The following is a 15,248-nucleotide window of genomic DNA, read 5'->3' as shown; positions in this document are numbered from 1 at the left end:
CGGGCTGGTTAATAAAGTTGGACTCCTGAAAGGGGTATGGTTACTGTTACTGCCACTGTAGCAGCTGTAATATAGACAAGGCCTAGGTGATAATTTGTCACTGCATTCTAGTGACCCTTACTTTAGTTGCAGGTATGTTAAAATGAGAATGTGGGGAAGAAGGCGAACACCAATTGTCACACAGTGCTGCAGGCTAGTAGGGACTTTACTGTTTTGTTTTTACATGCTCAGATACCATGGTGATGGGCAGCAGAATAATACCCTAGGATAAGATAGTGAGATGGGAAACTTTGTCCATTACCAGGTAACACCCCCTACTAATCTTCATCCATGTTACAAACCCACCCCAGTTATATATTCTGTTTGTAAAAGCCAAATGCAGGGGTGGGGGCCACTTACCACCTTTCCCAAGCCTGTCAGTGGGGGTGTGGGCTGCGTTTTCCCCTCCACACCTAAACCAGGGGTGGGAAGGATTTCACATGCTCCCCAAAGCCCATGAGGAGACACACATCCCTTCCCTTCCCTCCTCTCCCCTTGTTACAATCCTGGACATAAGGCCACATGCCCCTTGCAGGAAGCCTGGGGCTGAGGTTGTTCTTCCCTGAAAATATTGCTGAGGCAGTTTCCACTGTGAAAGAGTGGGTGGAATTGGCATTCCCTACCTGAGGAAGTCAGGAGAGGGCTGCATTCCCTCTGCCCCATAAGCATGGGTGCAGGAGTTGCCATTCTCCCTCCCCTGAAAGCAGCGGGGAGACTGTGTTGGATCATATTAAAGAAGTTCTGTATTAAAATCACAAATGAGTTTGATTCCCCATAGTTTAAATTCCAGGGTATTACTAATTAAAAGAGGTCTCTTGGTTTTTGGTACTGTTTCTCTCCCTCTGTGTGAAACTTGCAAGCTGCTAATTGTGTTAGTACATTCTAAGACAGTCTGTTCTCAAAACAATTCTATGTAACAACAACTACTCACACAGAGAGAGACTCAAAGCAATACTCTGTAACAACAGAAACAGCACCCAGAGGCTCCCCGTCCTTTTGTTGTATTCATCTTGCTTTGTTAACAATTGTGATTAAAATAGAGAGAGGATGTATGTGGATGGATGCTTGGTGTGGATAATAACTGAATGATCAGGGAGGTGCCAGCCTAAGAATCCAGTGTCCATCGGCTGAAGAAGGCGTCAAGTGGAAATAACCAGAGGACCCCCGGAGGGCAGACTGGAATCCACCCAACAGCCTCAAGAATGGGAGAACCAAAGAAGATAACATCTGGCAGCACAGAGCTGTCAGGAATGTACCATCTGCTGATTGATTCAGCAACAGCATGATGAAGCAATTCCCACAGACTGGCATAGGAAGAAATTCCTATAAAAATGGACTCTAGAAAGTGAGAACTTTGGGGTCTGATTCTGCAAACCAACTTCCAGGAGCATCAGATGAGCATCTGACAAGGCCCTGCTCCCTCCTCGTGTCCAGGCCACCTGGCCAGTGGCTTGGCATGAGCAACTCTAAGGCTGGTAACTATGATAACAACCTTGCAGAACCTGTGTGTGTGTTTGTATGAATGAATGTGTGAATAAATGAGATTGAATGGAATGTTATAGCTATAACTAACTGCTTACTATGATTCTTTCTGTATTCACAATAAAGATGGCATTTTGCCTTTTCCCCTTTAAGATCCTGCTGGTTTTATTTTATTGGTATAACAACTGACCCTGTGGTACTCAGAAAGCGAAGCCATGAATTTAGATGCCTAAGCATGGATTTGGGAGCCAAGATTTAGGCACCCATTTGCTGTCCCAAAAAATCATCTCGGCCTAGAAATATCAAATGGGTACAAATTGGGTTGTGGCTAAAGAAGGGGAAATGGGCTGCTAATGGGAGACTTGTGTTCACTTCCCATTTCTGCCCTGTCTCATTGGGTGGCTCCTGCTAATGTCCCTACAAAACGGATAAAGAATGAACATTTCCTAGGCAAAGGTGTTAATTTATTGATGTCTGCAAAGTGCTTTGAGAGCCTCAGCTGGAGTGTGAGGAAAGGAAAGGTCGAGAACTGCTGCCCCATGAAACTTCCCACCCCGTGCTGTGCTTGAAGGATCTGCCTGTGTCAAGCATTGTCAGCCCTTTGCTCAGCCTTCCGTAGTTGCAAAGACCCTTGTAATAAAAGAACTGCTCCTGATGCTATTGGGTGATGGGAAGCAGGTGTGGAGACAGAACAGTATCTATTACAGATGCTCCATGAGGTGCTCTGCCTGAGCTCCATCCTTCCCACTCCCAAGGTGCAGAAAGGGGAGAGCTGCAAACCGACATACAGGAAAGTAACCCTGTCTGTTCCCCTCCTTTGTACCCTGTCCCTTTCCACAGTTAAACCTGGGTGCTGAGAGCATTTAACATGGATGCCTTACTGCCCATGCTGGGGCCAGCCAGCTTGGGTGGTGGCAACAGAAGAGCCCGGAATTAAACTGATTATGAACAATAGGGATGGGGGTGCAGGTCATAGGGTCAAATCAAGGATTCAGAGGGTGTCACTGAGCAGAGAACCTCAGACAGTGCCCAGCGATCTGAGTAGGAGCCTAGAGCCAGTGGATACTGCCAAGAGGATGGGTACATGAACAGACAAGGGACTAGAAAAAAAGCCCCACAGTGAGAGGGGAGCCCCCTGCATCCAACTTGCTGGACTGATGGAGGGGTGATTTGGCCAGTGCCAGGAGGAGGGGGTGCCAGCCTGTAAACTGAAATCCCTTATCCACAAATAAGCTACATCACCAGCAGTAGCAGGGCAGATTTCCCCCACCCCCACCAAAGTGTTCCCACCTTGAGAGGGGGAGCATCTCCATGGCTGACTTAGTACATAGCTGCCTCTCCATTGCAAGGGCACCAGGTTAGCAGCATCTGAGATGTTTATGCGCTTGGAACACTTGTTCAGGAGGAACATGCTGGAGAGCCCACAGCTCATATCAGATGGAAGCAACTTCTAGCACCCAGGACAGCCCTGGAGTAAGTTGGGTGCCATTCCTACACACTTCAGTGGCGAATGCATCCACTTCAGCCTTAGGCCTGGTCTGCACTAAAAATGGTTTGCCACAGAGGGAAGATGCAGCATATATCACAAAGCAGTGCTTTTGCCAGCATAGCTTAGACCCGTTCCCTGAACAAAATAAGCTATACCAGGAAAAGTGCCATTTTGTCAGTATAACTGTGTCTATGCTGGGGCTTTTACTGGTATAAAAATGTAATTAAAAAAAAAATCACACCCCAGCCCACATTGCTACAGTGGCAACAATTTTAAGTGCAGACGTGGCCTTACTCGCTATGGGTCTGATCTGGATTTGAAGCAATGACTCTTCCAGTGCCTTAGGCATTCACTAAATTTGTTTGGTCACCTTGGGGTTTAGCGGTAGTCATAAAGCAGTATGTGAGGATCCCCTCCGAGCTCAAAGTCAAAGCTCCCCTGAGTTGATGGCTCATGGGGCTGGCAGTTAAGGCACGTCAGTTTCATAGCCAACAACATACAGGAGAGCGACGTGACCGGTATCAGGTTGGACTGCCTTGGACTGCCCTAATTTCTGCAGCTGGGTGAAATATCTCCTCTCCTCATCTTCCCGTCAAATGAAACAAAGGTGATGATGAAGCACGTGAGAGATGGGGACAAGGCATTCTCAGGTGAGCGGCTCTGGCTATGGAACGAACTTCCAGAGGGGACCCGGTGCCCCCAGCTTCTGACCATTTGTAGGAACTGCTGCAAAACTTTCCTCTTTGAGAAAGTCTTTCCACCAAAAGTCTTTCCACTCACAACATGAACACCCCCTTCTATTCCCAGCCCCTTGCCATCCCCCATCACCTTCTGCCAGCCCCCCTGAGCTTGGCTGTAGACAATGGATCGTGTGGTGTGGTCTGGGGGAAAGCTGGAGGCATGTAGGTAGGCATAGCGGTCAGTAGGTTTCCGGTATAGGGTGCTGTTTATGTGACCATCGCTTATTAGCACTGTAGTACACAATCCATTGTCTACAGCCAAGCTCTAGACTAAGATACAACCACGTTTGCTCCAACCCCTCAGACAGAGGCAAACACCTACAAGATCTCTATCAAGCGTTCTTACAACTACAATACCCACCTGCGGAAGTGAAGAAACAGATTGACAGAGCCAGAAGAGTACCCAGAAGTCACCTACTCCAGGACAGGCCCAACAAAGAAAATAACAGAACGCCACTAGCCATCCCCTTCAGCCCCCAACTAAAACCTCTCCAACGCATCATCAAGGATCTACAACCTGTCCTGAAGGACGAGCCCTCATTCTCACAGGTCTTGGGAGACAGGCCAGTCCTCGCTTACAGACAGCCCCCCAACCTGAAGCAAATACTCACCAGCAACCACACAACAAAAACACTAACCCAGGAACCTATCCTTGCAACAAAGCCCGTTGGCAACTCTGTCCACATATCTATTCAGGGGACACCATCATAGGGCCTAATCACATCAGCCACACCATCAGAGGCTCGTTCACCTGCACATCTACCAATGTGATATATGCCATCATGTGCCAGCAATGCCCCTCTGCCATGTACATTGGCCAAACCGGACAATCTCTACACAAAAGAATAAATGGACACAAATCAGACGTCAAGCATTATAACGTTCAAAAACCAGTCGGAGAACACTTCAACCTCCCTGGTCACTCAATTTCAGACCTAAGAGTCGCAATTCTCCAACAAAAAAACTTCAAAAACAGACTCCAACGAGAAACTGCAGAATTGGAATTAATTTGCTAACTGGACACTATTAAATTAGGGTTGAATAGAGACTGGGAGTGGATGGGTCATTACACAAAGTAAAAACTATTTCCCCATGCTAATTTTCCCCTACTGTTACTCACACCTTCTTGTCAACTGTTTGAGAGGGGCCATCCTGATTATCACTACAAAAGTTTTTTTCCCCCTCCTGCTGATAATAGCCCACCTTCATTGATTAGTCCTGTTACAGCTGGTATGGCAACACCTATTTTTACATGTTCTCTGTGTATATCGATCTTCCTACTGTACTTTTCACTGCATACATCTGATGAAGTGGGTTTTAGCCCATGAAAGCTTCTGCCCAAATACATTTGTTAGTCTCTAAGGTGCCACAAGTACTCCTCGGTTTTTTTGCTGATACAGACTAACATAGCTACCACTCTGAAACCTGGAGCTAGATAGATAGATAGATTAGAGAGATAGATGATGGGTGTATAGGGATAGATAGATTAGATTAGATGATGGGTGTATGGGGATAGATAGATAGATAGACTAGATTAGATAGATGGGTGTTGGAGATAGGTAGATAGATATTCAGAAATGCTCAGCACCCGCCCACAGTCAGAGGCCAGTCTTTCAAAAGATTCCAGCTCAGATCTGCAAAGTTATTTAAGCCTCGACCTCCCATTGATTTCGACCTCCCATTGCTGCATTGGGTGCTCAGCACTTTTGAAAACCCAGCCATTGTGGAGAGCAGGGCCGAAGCGCGCACATTTCAGTTAGGTCACATCCTTGTTCCACCATCTCACTTTTTTCCTTTCCTGACTCTGACTCCTGTCATGTAGCCCAGGAAGATGTTTTATTACCTGGAATAAACAGACCCATCGGGTGGAGGGGACAGATTGTTTGCTGGTAACAAAGGAGGCCTCCATGCCTCACTCCACAGGGAGGCAATGAACAAGCTGCTATTGTTTGCAGAGTCTTCAGGACTCCTTTATCTGGAGACAATTGAATCAGTTCATTTGATCCATTCTTTGCTTTGCTCCATGTGTTTGGATTTTCTTCACAGACAATCTCTTTCCTAATTAAGTCAAGGTCCCTGTGTGCACTAGGAAAATTCCCTCTTAATGGTTCTCTCTGTCCCTTCTGATTCCAGGGGCACAACAATGGAGCTGCTTGGATAGACAGGGCCAAACTGTCACATTAATGGAGAGAGAAAAGGAGGACTTGTGGCACCTTAGAGACTAACCAATTTATTTGAGCATAAGCTGTAGCTCACGAAAGCTTATACTCAAATAAATTGGTTAGTCTCTAAGGTGCCACAAGTCCTCCTTTTCTTTTTGTGAATACAGACTAACACGGCTGCTACTCTGAAACCTGCCATTAATGGAGAGATCCTCCAGGGATCAAGCTTGCTTGGGTGGACTAGAGGCCAAACTGTTTTCAACCCCGGTGGAGAATGAAGCAGAGGCTGAACCTGTTGATGCCTCTAAGTCCCTTTGACTTAAACGGAGCCAGGATGTCATGTGGTGTATTGAGAACTGTGCTGAAATTACCAGCTATCACTTTAAATTCGAAGGCCCTTTCTGCTCCTGCTTGCAGGTTAGGGGGCTCTGAGGGTAGCATGGGATTTGCATCAAAAGCAGTCTGGAGCAAGGTGGGGTGAGTTGTGCTTCGCTGCCTTAGGGGGCAGCCTGTGGTGTCACTCTGTATTGGGCTGTGGTGTGTGAGATTTCTGGAGTCTGTGCAGTAAGTGGTGCATTGCAACCTTCCAGGAAGAGCATTTATGGTCTGAGTCTCCCAAGCTAGCGCCTAAAAATAGCAGCATGACTGCGGCAGCATAGGTGCGGCTCGAATACAGAGCCAGGTGCTTGGGTGGGATTGTGCTTGGGACGGCTGGCCTGTGTCATACACACGGTCCCACTAGATGATTCCAATGGTCCCTTCTGGCCTTGGAATCTAGGAATTTTAATCACCATCCCATGTAATCACCATCCCAGCGCACTGTCTACACTTGAGTTCCCCCCATTGCTGCTGTCAATGGCGTTGCACTGATGATAGCAACCGGGGAAAATGTTAAGGGGGCCGGGGGGAAACATAGTGGGGAAAATGTTAAGGGGGCCGGGGGGAAACATAGTGAAGACACAGCCGGGAGTCAGTACAGACGGAAACAATAGAAATGAGTAATGCAAACCTCACTACCAATCCCAAAGGACCATTAACATTCCACTGCTGGTCTTCCTGCCGGATAATGATCTCTCAAACTGGGCTCCATGGGGCACTTGCTGGGGGTCTGAGAGCTGGCTAGGCACATGATCATGGTTCTTCATTACTGAATACCAGGAAACCAAGCTCTTTCCTAACATTACTTTCCCCTATAAGTAATTGCTGTAATTGCCACATGGACTGTCAGTGCTCGTGAATGGGAGTGGAGATGGTCTCTATTCAAATGCAGATCAATGAGTGTTCTTTCAGTTAACTTGGATAGTTGAGACACTGTGGAACTGACTAGCACAAGAGGTGAAGAAAGACCCTAATAAGAACACATGTCTTCCTAAAGTGTCCAAGGTGACATTAGGCTGGACAAAACACTGCAGAGGGTATATAAACCCTCATGTTTCATGGCATAAACCAACCACAGTCTGTGGTCAGGAAGAAACTTCTCCTGTGGGTATAACTGTCCACTGTGGAGTTTCCTGCACAGACCTTTGAAGCAGCAGGTGCTGGACACTGTCAGAGACAGGACACTGGGTTAGATGGACCCCAGGTCTGATCTGGTCTGGCAACTGCTACATTCCTAGAATTGCATCTCCCCCACCTCCCCTGTGATCTTGACAGTAATCTGATACAGCGGAGTTGTCTGTTTATTGGCGGGGGTGGAGGTGTGGGGGGAAGCTGATAGGGACTGAGGCTGGGAAAGGGAATGGGGGAGTGTCTCTCTCCCCATAGTAGAACTTTGCTCCCAGAGGGGACTCCACTAGGGTGGAGTGAGAGGAGGTTAATGGGATGAGGGTGGAGACCTCTGGTTAAATTCTCTCTCCTTTGTCTCTCTCTCCTGTCATTCCATGCCAGGATCTGGGTTTGTAACCTCCTCCAGGCCAATTCACCCAAGGCTTCCTCTGGGGAATCTGCATCTTAATTCAAAGGCTGCTCCAGTCCCAACAAGCCCCAGCCCTGCTGCCCCTCCTGGGAATGGAGCCGGTGCCACCACCTCCGGTCTCTCACCTGAATGGCAACTGGCACTACCAGTTCCGGATCATCCTGCTGGGGGATTCCACCGTGGGCAAGTCCTCCCTGCTGAGGTGCTACGCTGAGGGGTCCTTCATCCCGGCTCCCTGCCCCACCGTGGGTGTGGAATTCTACAGCAAGATGATGGAGCTGCCTCCGGGCATCAAGGTGAAGCTGCAGCTTTGGGACACAGCTGGCCAGGAGAGATTCAGGTGAGGAGGGACCAGAGACCCAGATCGCCCCATTTCACACCACGGGCACCCAGCGCACTGGAGCTACCTTACCCTGCAGGCTCAGACACTGCCATCCAGAGTCACATTCCCACCCTCCAGTCACTCACGCACACACACCCAGAGTTATAATTTTCCTGGCATTGGCACAGCCCTGAGATAAGAACCTTAGAAATCCCTGAGACGGCCCTTACCCATATACCAAAGAGATCCAGTCTGCGGAGACCAGATCCCTTCAGAGGGAGACACACACATAGAGAACCCTCCATCTCTCCAGACACACAGATCCCCTGCCTGCCCCTCCAGACCGGACACATATACCCATAACTGGGGACCCAGCTCACCAGCTCCAGACCGGTTCCCTTCACCCCAACACACACACATCATCCCTGATCTGGTGCTTTCTCTTTCCTGCCCCAATGGCCTGAGCAAGGGTTGTTGTTGTTTAAAAAAAGGTTTTTGTTTCCAGTTTTCTTTTCTTTACAGCTTTGTCAATGTCATGCTGTAGCATGATCATGTGCATGATGAAGTCACCCAGTCACGCTTGTGTGTTTGCACTGAGGGGCCTGGGTGGGAGGAGTTGCATTGCAATAGGAGAGCGTGGGGTTTTTGTTATAGGTAGGGTCAATTCCAACTGTTTATTTGGCTGTCAGTAACCCCCCACTCATTTTTTACGGGGACCTGCCTTTCTTATGGAGAAAGAGCAGCAGGAAGGAGCGTGGACAAAGTTTACAGCACTGGGGAATCTTGGGGTCTAGAAGGCAGGGTTTGCTATTGTTGCGATCTGAGTGGGGGAGTGGATGGTTCTGTTCAGTGATTCCTGCAGGCTGGAGAAATAATGCCTCCGTGTGTGAAAAAGGATCCAACCAGTTGAGAGCCTTGTTTGCTGGGGGAGCTGAGGGTTTTGAGATCAGAGCGGCTGGCGATGGCATAACTAGTTATGGGCCTGGTCTGGCACATGTAAGCAGGGGAACCGCTCTTACCACTGCAAACAGTCCCACTGAAATCAGCTCTCCTGTGGGGAGCTACAGCTGCAGCTTATATCACTTATAACTACTAGGTGCTGCGGTTTCTGGTCATGGGGGGGACGTTAGCTCTAAGGAGTGAATGGGCAACTAGCACTGAATGCCAGCCACGCTCTCCCCACCTCATGGCACACACGCTGCATGGAGCACACCAATGCAGCACAAAACAACTGGAGTAGGGCCTAGGACAGGGGCCTATTTAGGTGCCTAACTCCCCTGGGCCAGAGGCCTTGAAAACCCTCACTATTCCAGTGCTCCCATAACACAGTGAGGGGTGTGGTTTTAAAATCTAGCGCATGCCTCCCTAGCCCGGTCTCTAAGGTCTACATGAGCTGTGCTTGACTTGGGCCCAAGTGTGGGGCACAAAGATGGTTTTAGGCCAGCTCGGAAGCTCCCTGATCCAGGGAGAAGTCAGGGCTTTATTTGGCTCTTGGCACAATTTAGAGATGTTTCAGGGCTGCTCTAAATTACACCAGCCAGGGACCACAGGCTCTGCAACCACGGCCTCCTTTTCCTGGCCATGCTGAGGACGGGCAGGGCAATGATATAGAGCTACTACATCAGTCTTGCATAACCCAGGGATTCCTCTTGTGCAAGGAGACTCCTCACCCACATAGCCAGTGACGCTTTGCTGGATCGTAGGAGAGAAGCCAAACCATAAGGCCAGTCTTTGATGGATCTGCTCCCAGAAAAAAACCTCTTAACATAGATTCTTAAAGATGGATGACATAATGGGGATCTGCCCTTATTTGTCTTTGTATGATGTCTGAAGAAAGCCTGAAACCTTTCTTTCCTGATTGTTTTTTATATTAGCAGTGTCAGGACTCTCATGTCTTGTCTTACCTGGTTCTGCCGAAGGGCTCCTTGGAGCACCAGAAAGGTGGAGTGGGTGGTTTCTCAGCCCTTACCACAAGGGGTGAGGGCATTTAACCTTTAACAAAAATGTTTTTCTCTTCAGTGTGTGCAATGTATTTGAGTCAAATAGATGTTAACAGAAAAAAGTTTCAAGAAGTTTGACTAAAAATCACTTCCCTGATTAATTCATCAGGTTTTATTTCTTTGCCATCTCTGGGGCCCAGATCCTTAAAGGTATTTAGGTGCCTAACTCCTATTGAAATAAACGGGAATTAGCTACCCAAATACCTCCGAGATGTGGGCCTGGGGCCACAGTTTGGTCTCTAGTTATCCACAGAGTCTTCCAGAAAAATAAAAAGGAGGCAAGACCTGAATTTCTAATGTAACAGATAAACGTGGGGGGACACCTCTCCCAAACCTAATGTTTATGTCATCAAGTAGCAAAGAAGGGCAGGGCCCCAGCTGAGTGTGGGGTTGAAGGTAACACATGGCCCAAAGTGAGTAAAAGCCAGTGGGGGCTTAGAAGACCAGCCCTAGACCCTGGATGGCATTTGCAGGTGAGAAGCAATGTTAAGGGCTCACTGAGTTGTTATGTTTGTGTTCCCAGATGCATCACCAGGTCTTTCTATCGGAATGCTGTGGGTGTACTCCTGGTGTTTGACATGACAAACCGTAAGTCCTTCGAGCACATCATTGAGTGGTACCATGAAGTGGCCAGCATCCAGATTATGGAGAAGGTCATCTTCCTCCTGATTGGCCACAAAAGTGACTTGAAGTCAGACTGCAAAGTCTCCACTGAGGAGGCAGAGGGGCTGGCAGCCTCCCTGGGCATAGGCTTCATTGAAACATCTGCCAAAAGCAACACCAATGTGGACTTGGCCTTTGAGACCTTGACCAACACCATCTATGAGGCTCTGAAGAACAAGGAGATCGATCTGCAGGAAGGCTGGGATGGGGTGAAGGTGATTCACAAGAGAACCTGCAATCCCCAGAAGAAGAGGCGAAAACCGCAAGAAAAATGCCAATGTTAACCCAGAAGTTAGGGACTAGGACCCGGAGTAGGGATGGAATTGGTGGAGGAGGGACTGGATGAGCCGATTCAGAAATAAATTAGGGATGGGCCTGCGATGCAAAGTTGGAGGATCAGGGGGATGGGAGTTCTGTTTGTCTCTAGGGAAAATAAAAACCTCCAGGACTTGCTTTCACCCATTGTAGTAGGTGACTTCCATCAGAATAGTAAAAAGTGCACTACTGCCCCCTTTAGGTGGAGAACAGGGAATCCAGGACCAGTGACCCACCACTGACTAGCTGCTAGAGGCTTTCCCTTGGTTCTTAGCAGGGGAAATCCCTTTTAATACACTGCAGGACTGGCTCTAAAACTTTTTAATTACTTATTTTTAACTGAATTTTAGGACTAAGAAAATCTTTAGGAATCTAGGAGTGCAGCTCTTACGGCATTACAAGGGATTAAATCCCCAAATCCCTGCTTTATTGAAACATGCCAGAGACTTCAGCTTTACAAAGAAACCGGCACGGCCTGATTTTGGGTGCTTAAGGAATGTGGTGAGTGGAAGAATTCTCAGGACATGAGGAAGCGGATTAGATGTTTCCAGAGGGTAGAATTCAGTTGCAGTGCTCAGTGCAGAGGGGTGAGATTCACCCCTTTGCAAAGGGCCAGTATCATGCTTAGGCACCCTTTTAATTAATTTGTTAATTGTAGAACAAATTGTTCATTTTCTAGCGTAACCCTATACTATTTGGTCTAGACTGAGGAGACCTTAAAAGTACATTATTAGTATTCCATCAAGATCGGGGCCCCATTGTACTACGGGCTATACCAACATATACTAAGAGACAGTCCCTGCCCAAAGGGGCTTGCAATTTAAATAGATAAAGGGGTCAGAGGGGAAACTGAGGCACAGAGCAGGGAAGTGACTGGCCCAAGCTCATAGGCAGAGCTGGAAATAGAAACTATGTCTCCTGACTGTCCCACAAGTGTCCTGTCCAGTCAGCCACACTCCCTCCCTCGCTGATCATGCTCCTATGCTCAGCCTTATGGCTTGGTTGCATTTGAACACTTAAAAACTGCTATGGTAAACTCCCAGGGACAGATTTCCCCCTCCCGTATCCCTGTATAATGCCATAGATTTCAATGGCATAGCCTGGATCTAAACAAGAGTGACATTATGGTACCATCTTGCATCTAGTTAGAAAAATCCAAGCTCTGTTCCTCCATAGCCAGGCATACTGCATCTGTCGAAAATCAAGCTGGCATTAAACGCCCTAGGTGAAATCCTGGCCCATGGGAAAACTCCTGCTGACTATGTAGCACCAGGATTTAACCCCAGTGTATTTACAGGTGTCTGTTATTATTGTTTGTGGGTATGAAGCTGTGCTACATATGGACTAGTGCAATCCTGCTACTCACATGTTTCCAGCTTGTATGGATTCTTTATTAAAAATAAATCATTTCCTTTGTATAATTTGGTGCTTCCTTCAAGATTGGGGGTTAGGAAGGAAGAAAACTGTGCCAGATTATACAGCAAAAGGCCTTCTGCTGATGCTCTGCACTTCTGTGGCTCTATTTTATCTGAGGATCTTAAAACAGTCAATAGTTTTTAACTAATGAGGCCTCACCCGCCTCCTGTGAAGGGTGGAAATATTATGTTCATTTTATAGATGGGTAAACTGAGGCACAATAAAGTCAAGTGACTTGATCAGAAAAGTGGCAAAGCCAGGAGTCCTGATGTCTAGGACACCTTCCCTACTCACTAGGCTGCACTTTCTCCCCCTTAAAATAGTTTTAAACTTTCAGTTTAAATTAATAACTCTTTCTGGGGACAAAATAATCCAGTGGCTTTCAACTTTTCTAGACTACTGTACCCCTTTCAGGAGTCTGATGTGTTTGGCGTACCCCCAAGTTTCACCTCACTTAAAAATGACTTGCTTACAAAATCAAACATAAAAATACAAAAGTGTCACAGCCCCACTAGTACTGAACAATGGCTGACTTTCTCATGTTACTATTATAATTATAAAATAAATCAACTAGAATATAAATATCGTACTTACATTGCAGTCCATAGAATATCGAGCAGTATAAACAAGTCATTGTATGAAATTTTAGTTTGTACTGACTTCGCTAGGGGTTTTTTAATGTAGCCTATTGGAAAACTAGGCAACTATTTAGATGAGTTGATGTACCCCATGGAAGAGCTCCGCATAGGCCCAGGGGTACACGTACCCCTGGTTGAGAACCACTGAGCTAATCTGTCAGCTTTTTTTTTCTATTGTACCTAGTCTAGCTACCACGTTTCTTATAAAGCCACCACTGCAGTATCTGGGCCCATTGGTGTTTCAGTTCTGCAGTAATCACATGATTTTGCCTGGTTCATGTGTCACTGGAGATAGGGAGAACAGGAGGACTTGTGGCACCTTAGAGACTAACCAATTTATTAGAGCATAAGCTTTCATGAGCTACAGCTCACCTCATCGGATGCATAGAATGGAACTCGATAAGTTTATGGAGGAGATGGTATGATGGGATAACATGGTTTTGGTAATTAAATATTCATGGTAAATAGGCCCAATGGCCTGTGATGGGATACTAGATGGGGTGGGATCTGAGTTACCCAGGAAAGAATTTTCTGAAGTATCTGGCTGGTGAATCTTGCCCATATGCTCAGGGTTTAGCTGATCGCCATATTTGGGGTCGGGAAGGAATTTTCCTCCAGGGCAGATTGGAAGAGGCCCTGGAGGTTTTTCACTTTCCTCTGTAGCATGGGGCACAGGTCACTTGCTGGAGGATTCTCTGCTCCTTGAAGTCTTTAAACCACGATTTGAGGACTTCAATAGCTCAGACATAGGTGAGAGGTTTTTCACAGGAGTGGGTGGGTGAGATTCTGTGGCCTGCATTGTGCAGGAGGTCAGACGAGATGACCATAATGGTCCCTTCTGACCTAAATATCTATGAATCTATGATATAGTTATATATATACACGTACAGATAAGTTGGAAGTTATCATACAAACTGAGAGGCTAACACGGCTGCTACTCTGAAACCTGGAGATAGGGAGGTAACTATGTGGGGATTGTCAGATACTGTTAATTCAGAGGAGTCCTAGGGTCTGTGTTATACAGGTAATTAGACTAGATAGTCATAGTGGCCCCTGCTGGCCTTACACTCTAAGAAACTCCAGAATCAAACTGAGCAGGATCTCCCTAATCTAGTCTCTTCAAGTTCTCACGCTGCTCTCACCACTAGCCTCGGAGCGGCCATTTTCTAACTTCCACCCCCTTGGCGTGGAGCCACATGGGGAAAAGTGCTGAGGCCTCCTCACCCTGTCAGCTGCTGCAGCAGGACGTGGTGTAATGGGGGCGTTTAACCAACAGCCCATCTTTGATTCAGTTTGTAGAACCTCCTGCTGCTTGGTGGGCTGGCAGCCGCAGGAACTGAACCTATGAATGCTGCATCTTAACCCATGAGCTGCTACTGCCTCAGCTAAAAGGCTCACCTCTGTTAAACTTATCGGAGGGGCCCCAACCTGTACATGTGTGGCCCAGACACCACTGGCGGGGAGGGAATAGCGCCACCACATGGAGTAGGTGTGGGTTACGTCTGCTTGACACCAGTGAGGCAGTAAGGAAGAGTCTGTCACTGCAGCCTGGACTGATGTTTTCAAATCGTTGGGATGAAACCGGATTCAGATTCGAGTGAAGCTGGAGCTGATTTTATTAATTCAAATAGAAGTATTCCGCAGGCCCAATCAGCCGTGCAGGCACCAGGCAGGTCTTGCATTAATTCATGCCCAGTTGCAATATCAACGCTTGGCCTTTGGCGGCAGAGCGCACAAGGCATGAATGAACACAAAGCAATACATGCCCTGTCTTGTCTTGTTGCTTAAACATTCTCCCAAGGGAAACCAGTGGCTCTGACAACACATCTCTGCTTACCCCAGGGTCTCAGCTCATGCCCAGGTTGGCTGCAGCTGGGCGGGGAAGGAATTGCCTTTAAAAGCCAATCCTATTAAGGGAATGTGAAAGTCTTTTAAATATTCTCTATAACAGCATACTAAAATGGAGTCCATCTCTAGGGCCTTCCAGCCAAAGAGCTCAAACCCTTTAAATTTGGACTAAGGGCTTGTCTATAATCTGGAATAAAGTAAAGTGTGGATTTAAAACAG

At 47.3% G+C, this 15,248-nt stretch overlaps 1 protein-coding gene across 1 annotated transcript; it reads left to right on the top strand.

Annotated features, from left to right (window-relative positions):
* Nucleotides 1-7,735: 7,735 nt before the first annotated feature.
* RAB42 (RAB42, member RAS oncogene family) lies at nt 7,736-11,431 on the top strand. The gene is made up of 2 exons (XM_007064840.4): nt 7,736-8,167; nt 10,673-11,431. Exons 1-2 carry the CDS (start codon nt 7,920-7,922, stop codon nt 11,094-11,096), a joined length of 672 nt encoding a protein of 223 aa, XP_007064902.1. The 5' UTR covers nt 7,736-7,919; the 3' UTR covers nt 11,097-11,431.
* The last annotated feature ends 3,817 nt before the right edge of the window (nt 11,432-15,248 follow it).

This window comes from Chelonia mydas, chromosome 19 (assembly GCF_015237465.2).
Source record: "Chelonia mydas isolate rCheMyd1 chromosome 19, rCheMyd1.pri.v2, whole genome shotgun sequence".
NCBI classification, from domain to species: Eukaryota; Metazoa; Chordata; order Testudines; family Cheloniidae; genus Chelonia; species Chelonia mydas.
Note: the sequence above shows the minus strand (reverse complement) of the source record. Positions and strands in the feature narration are given on the sequence as shown.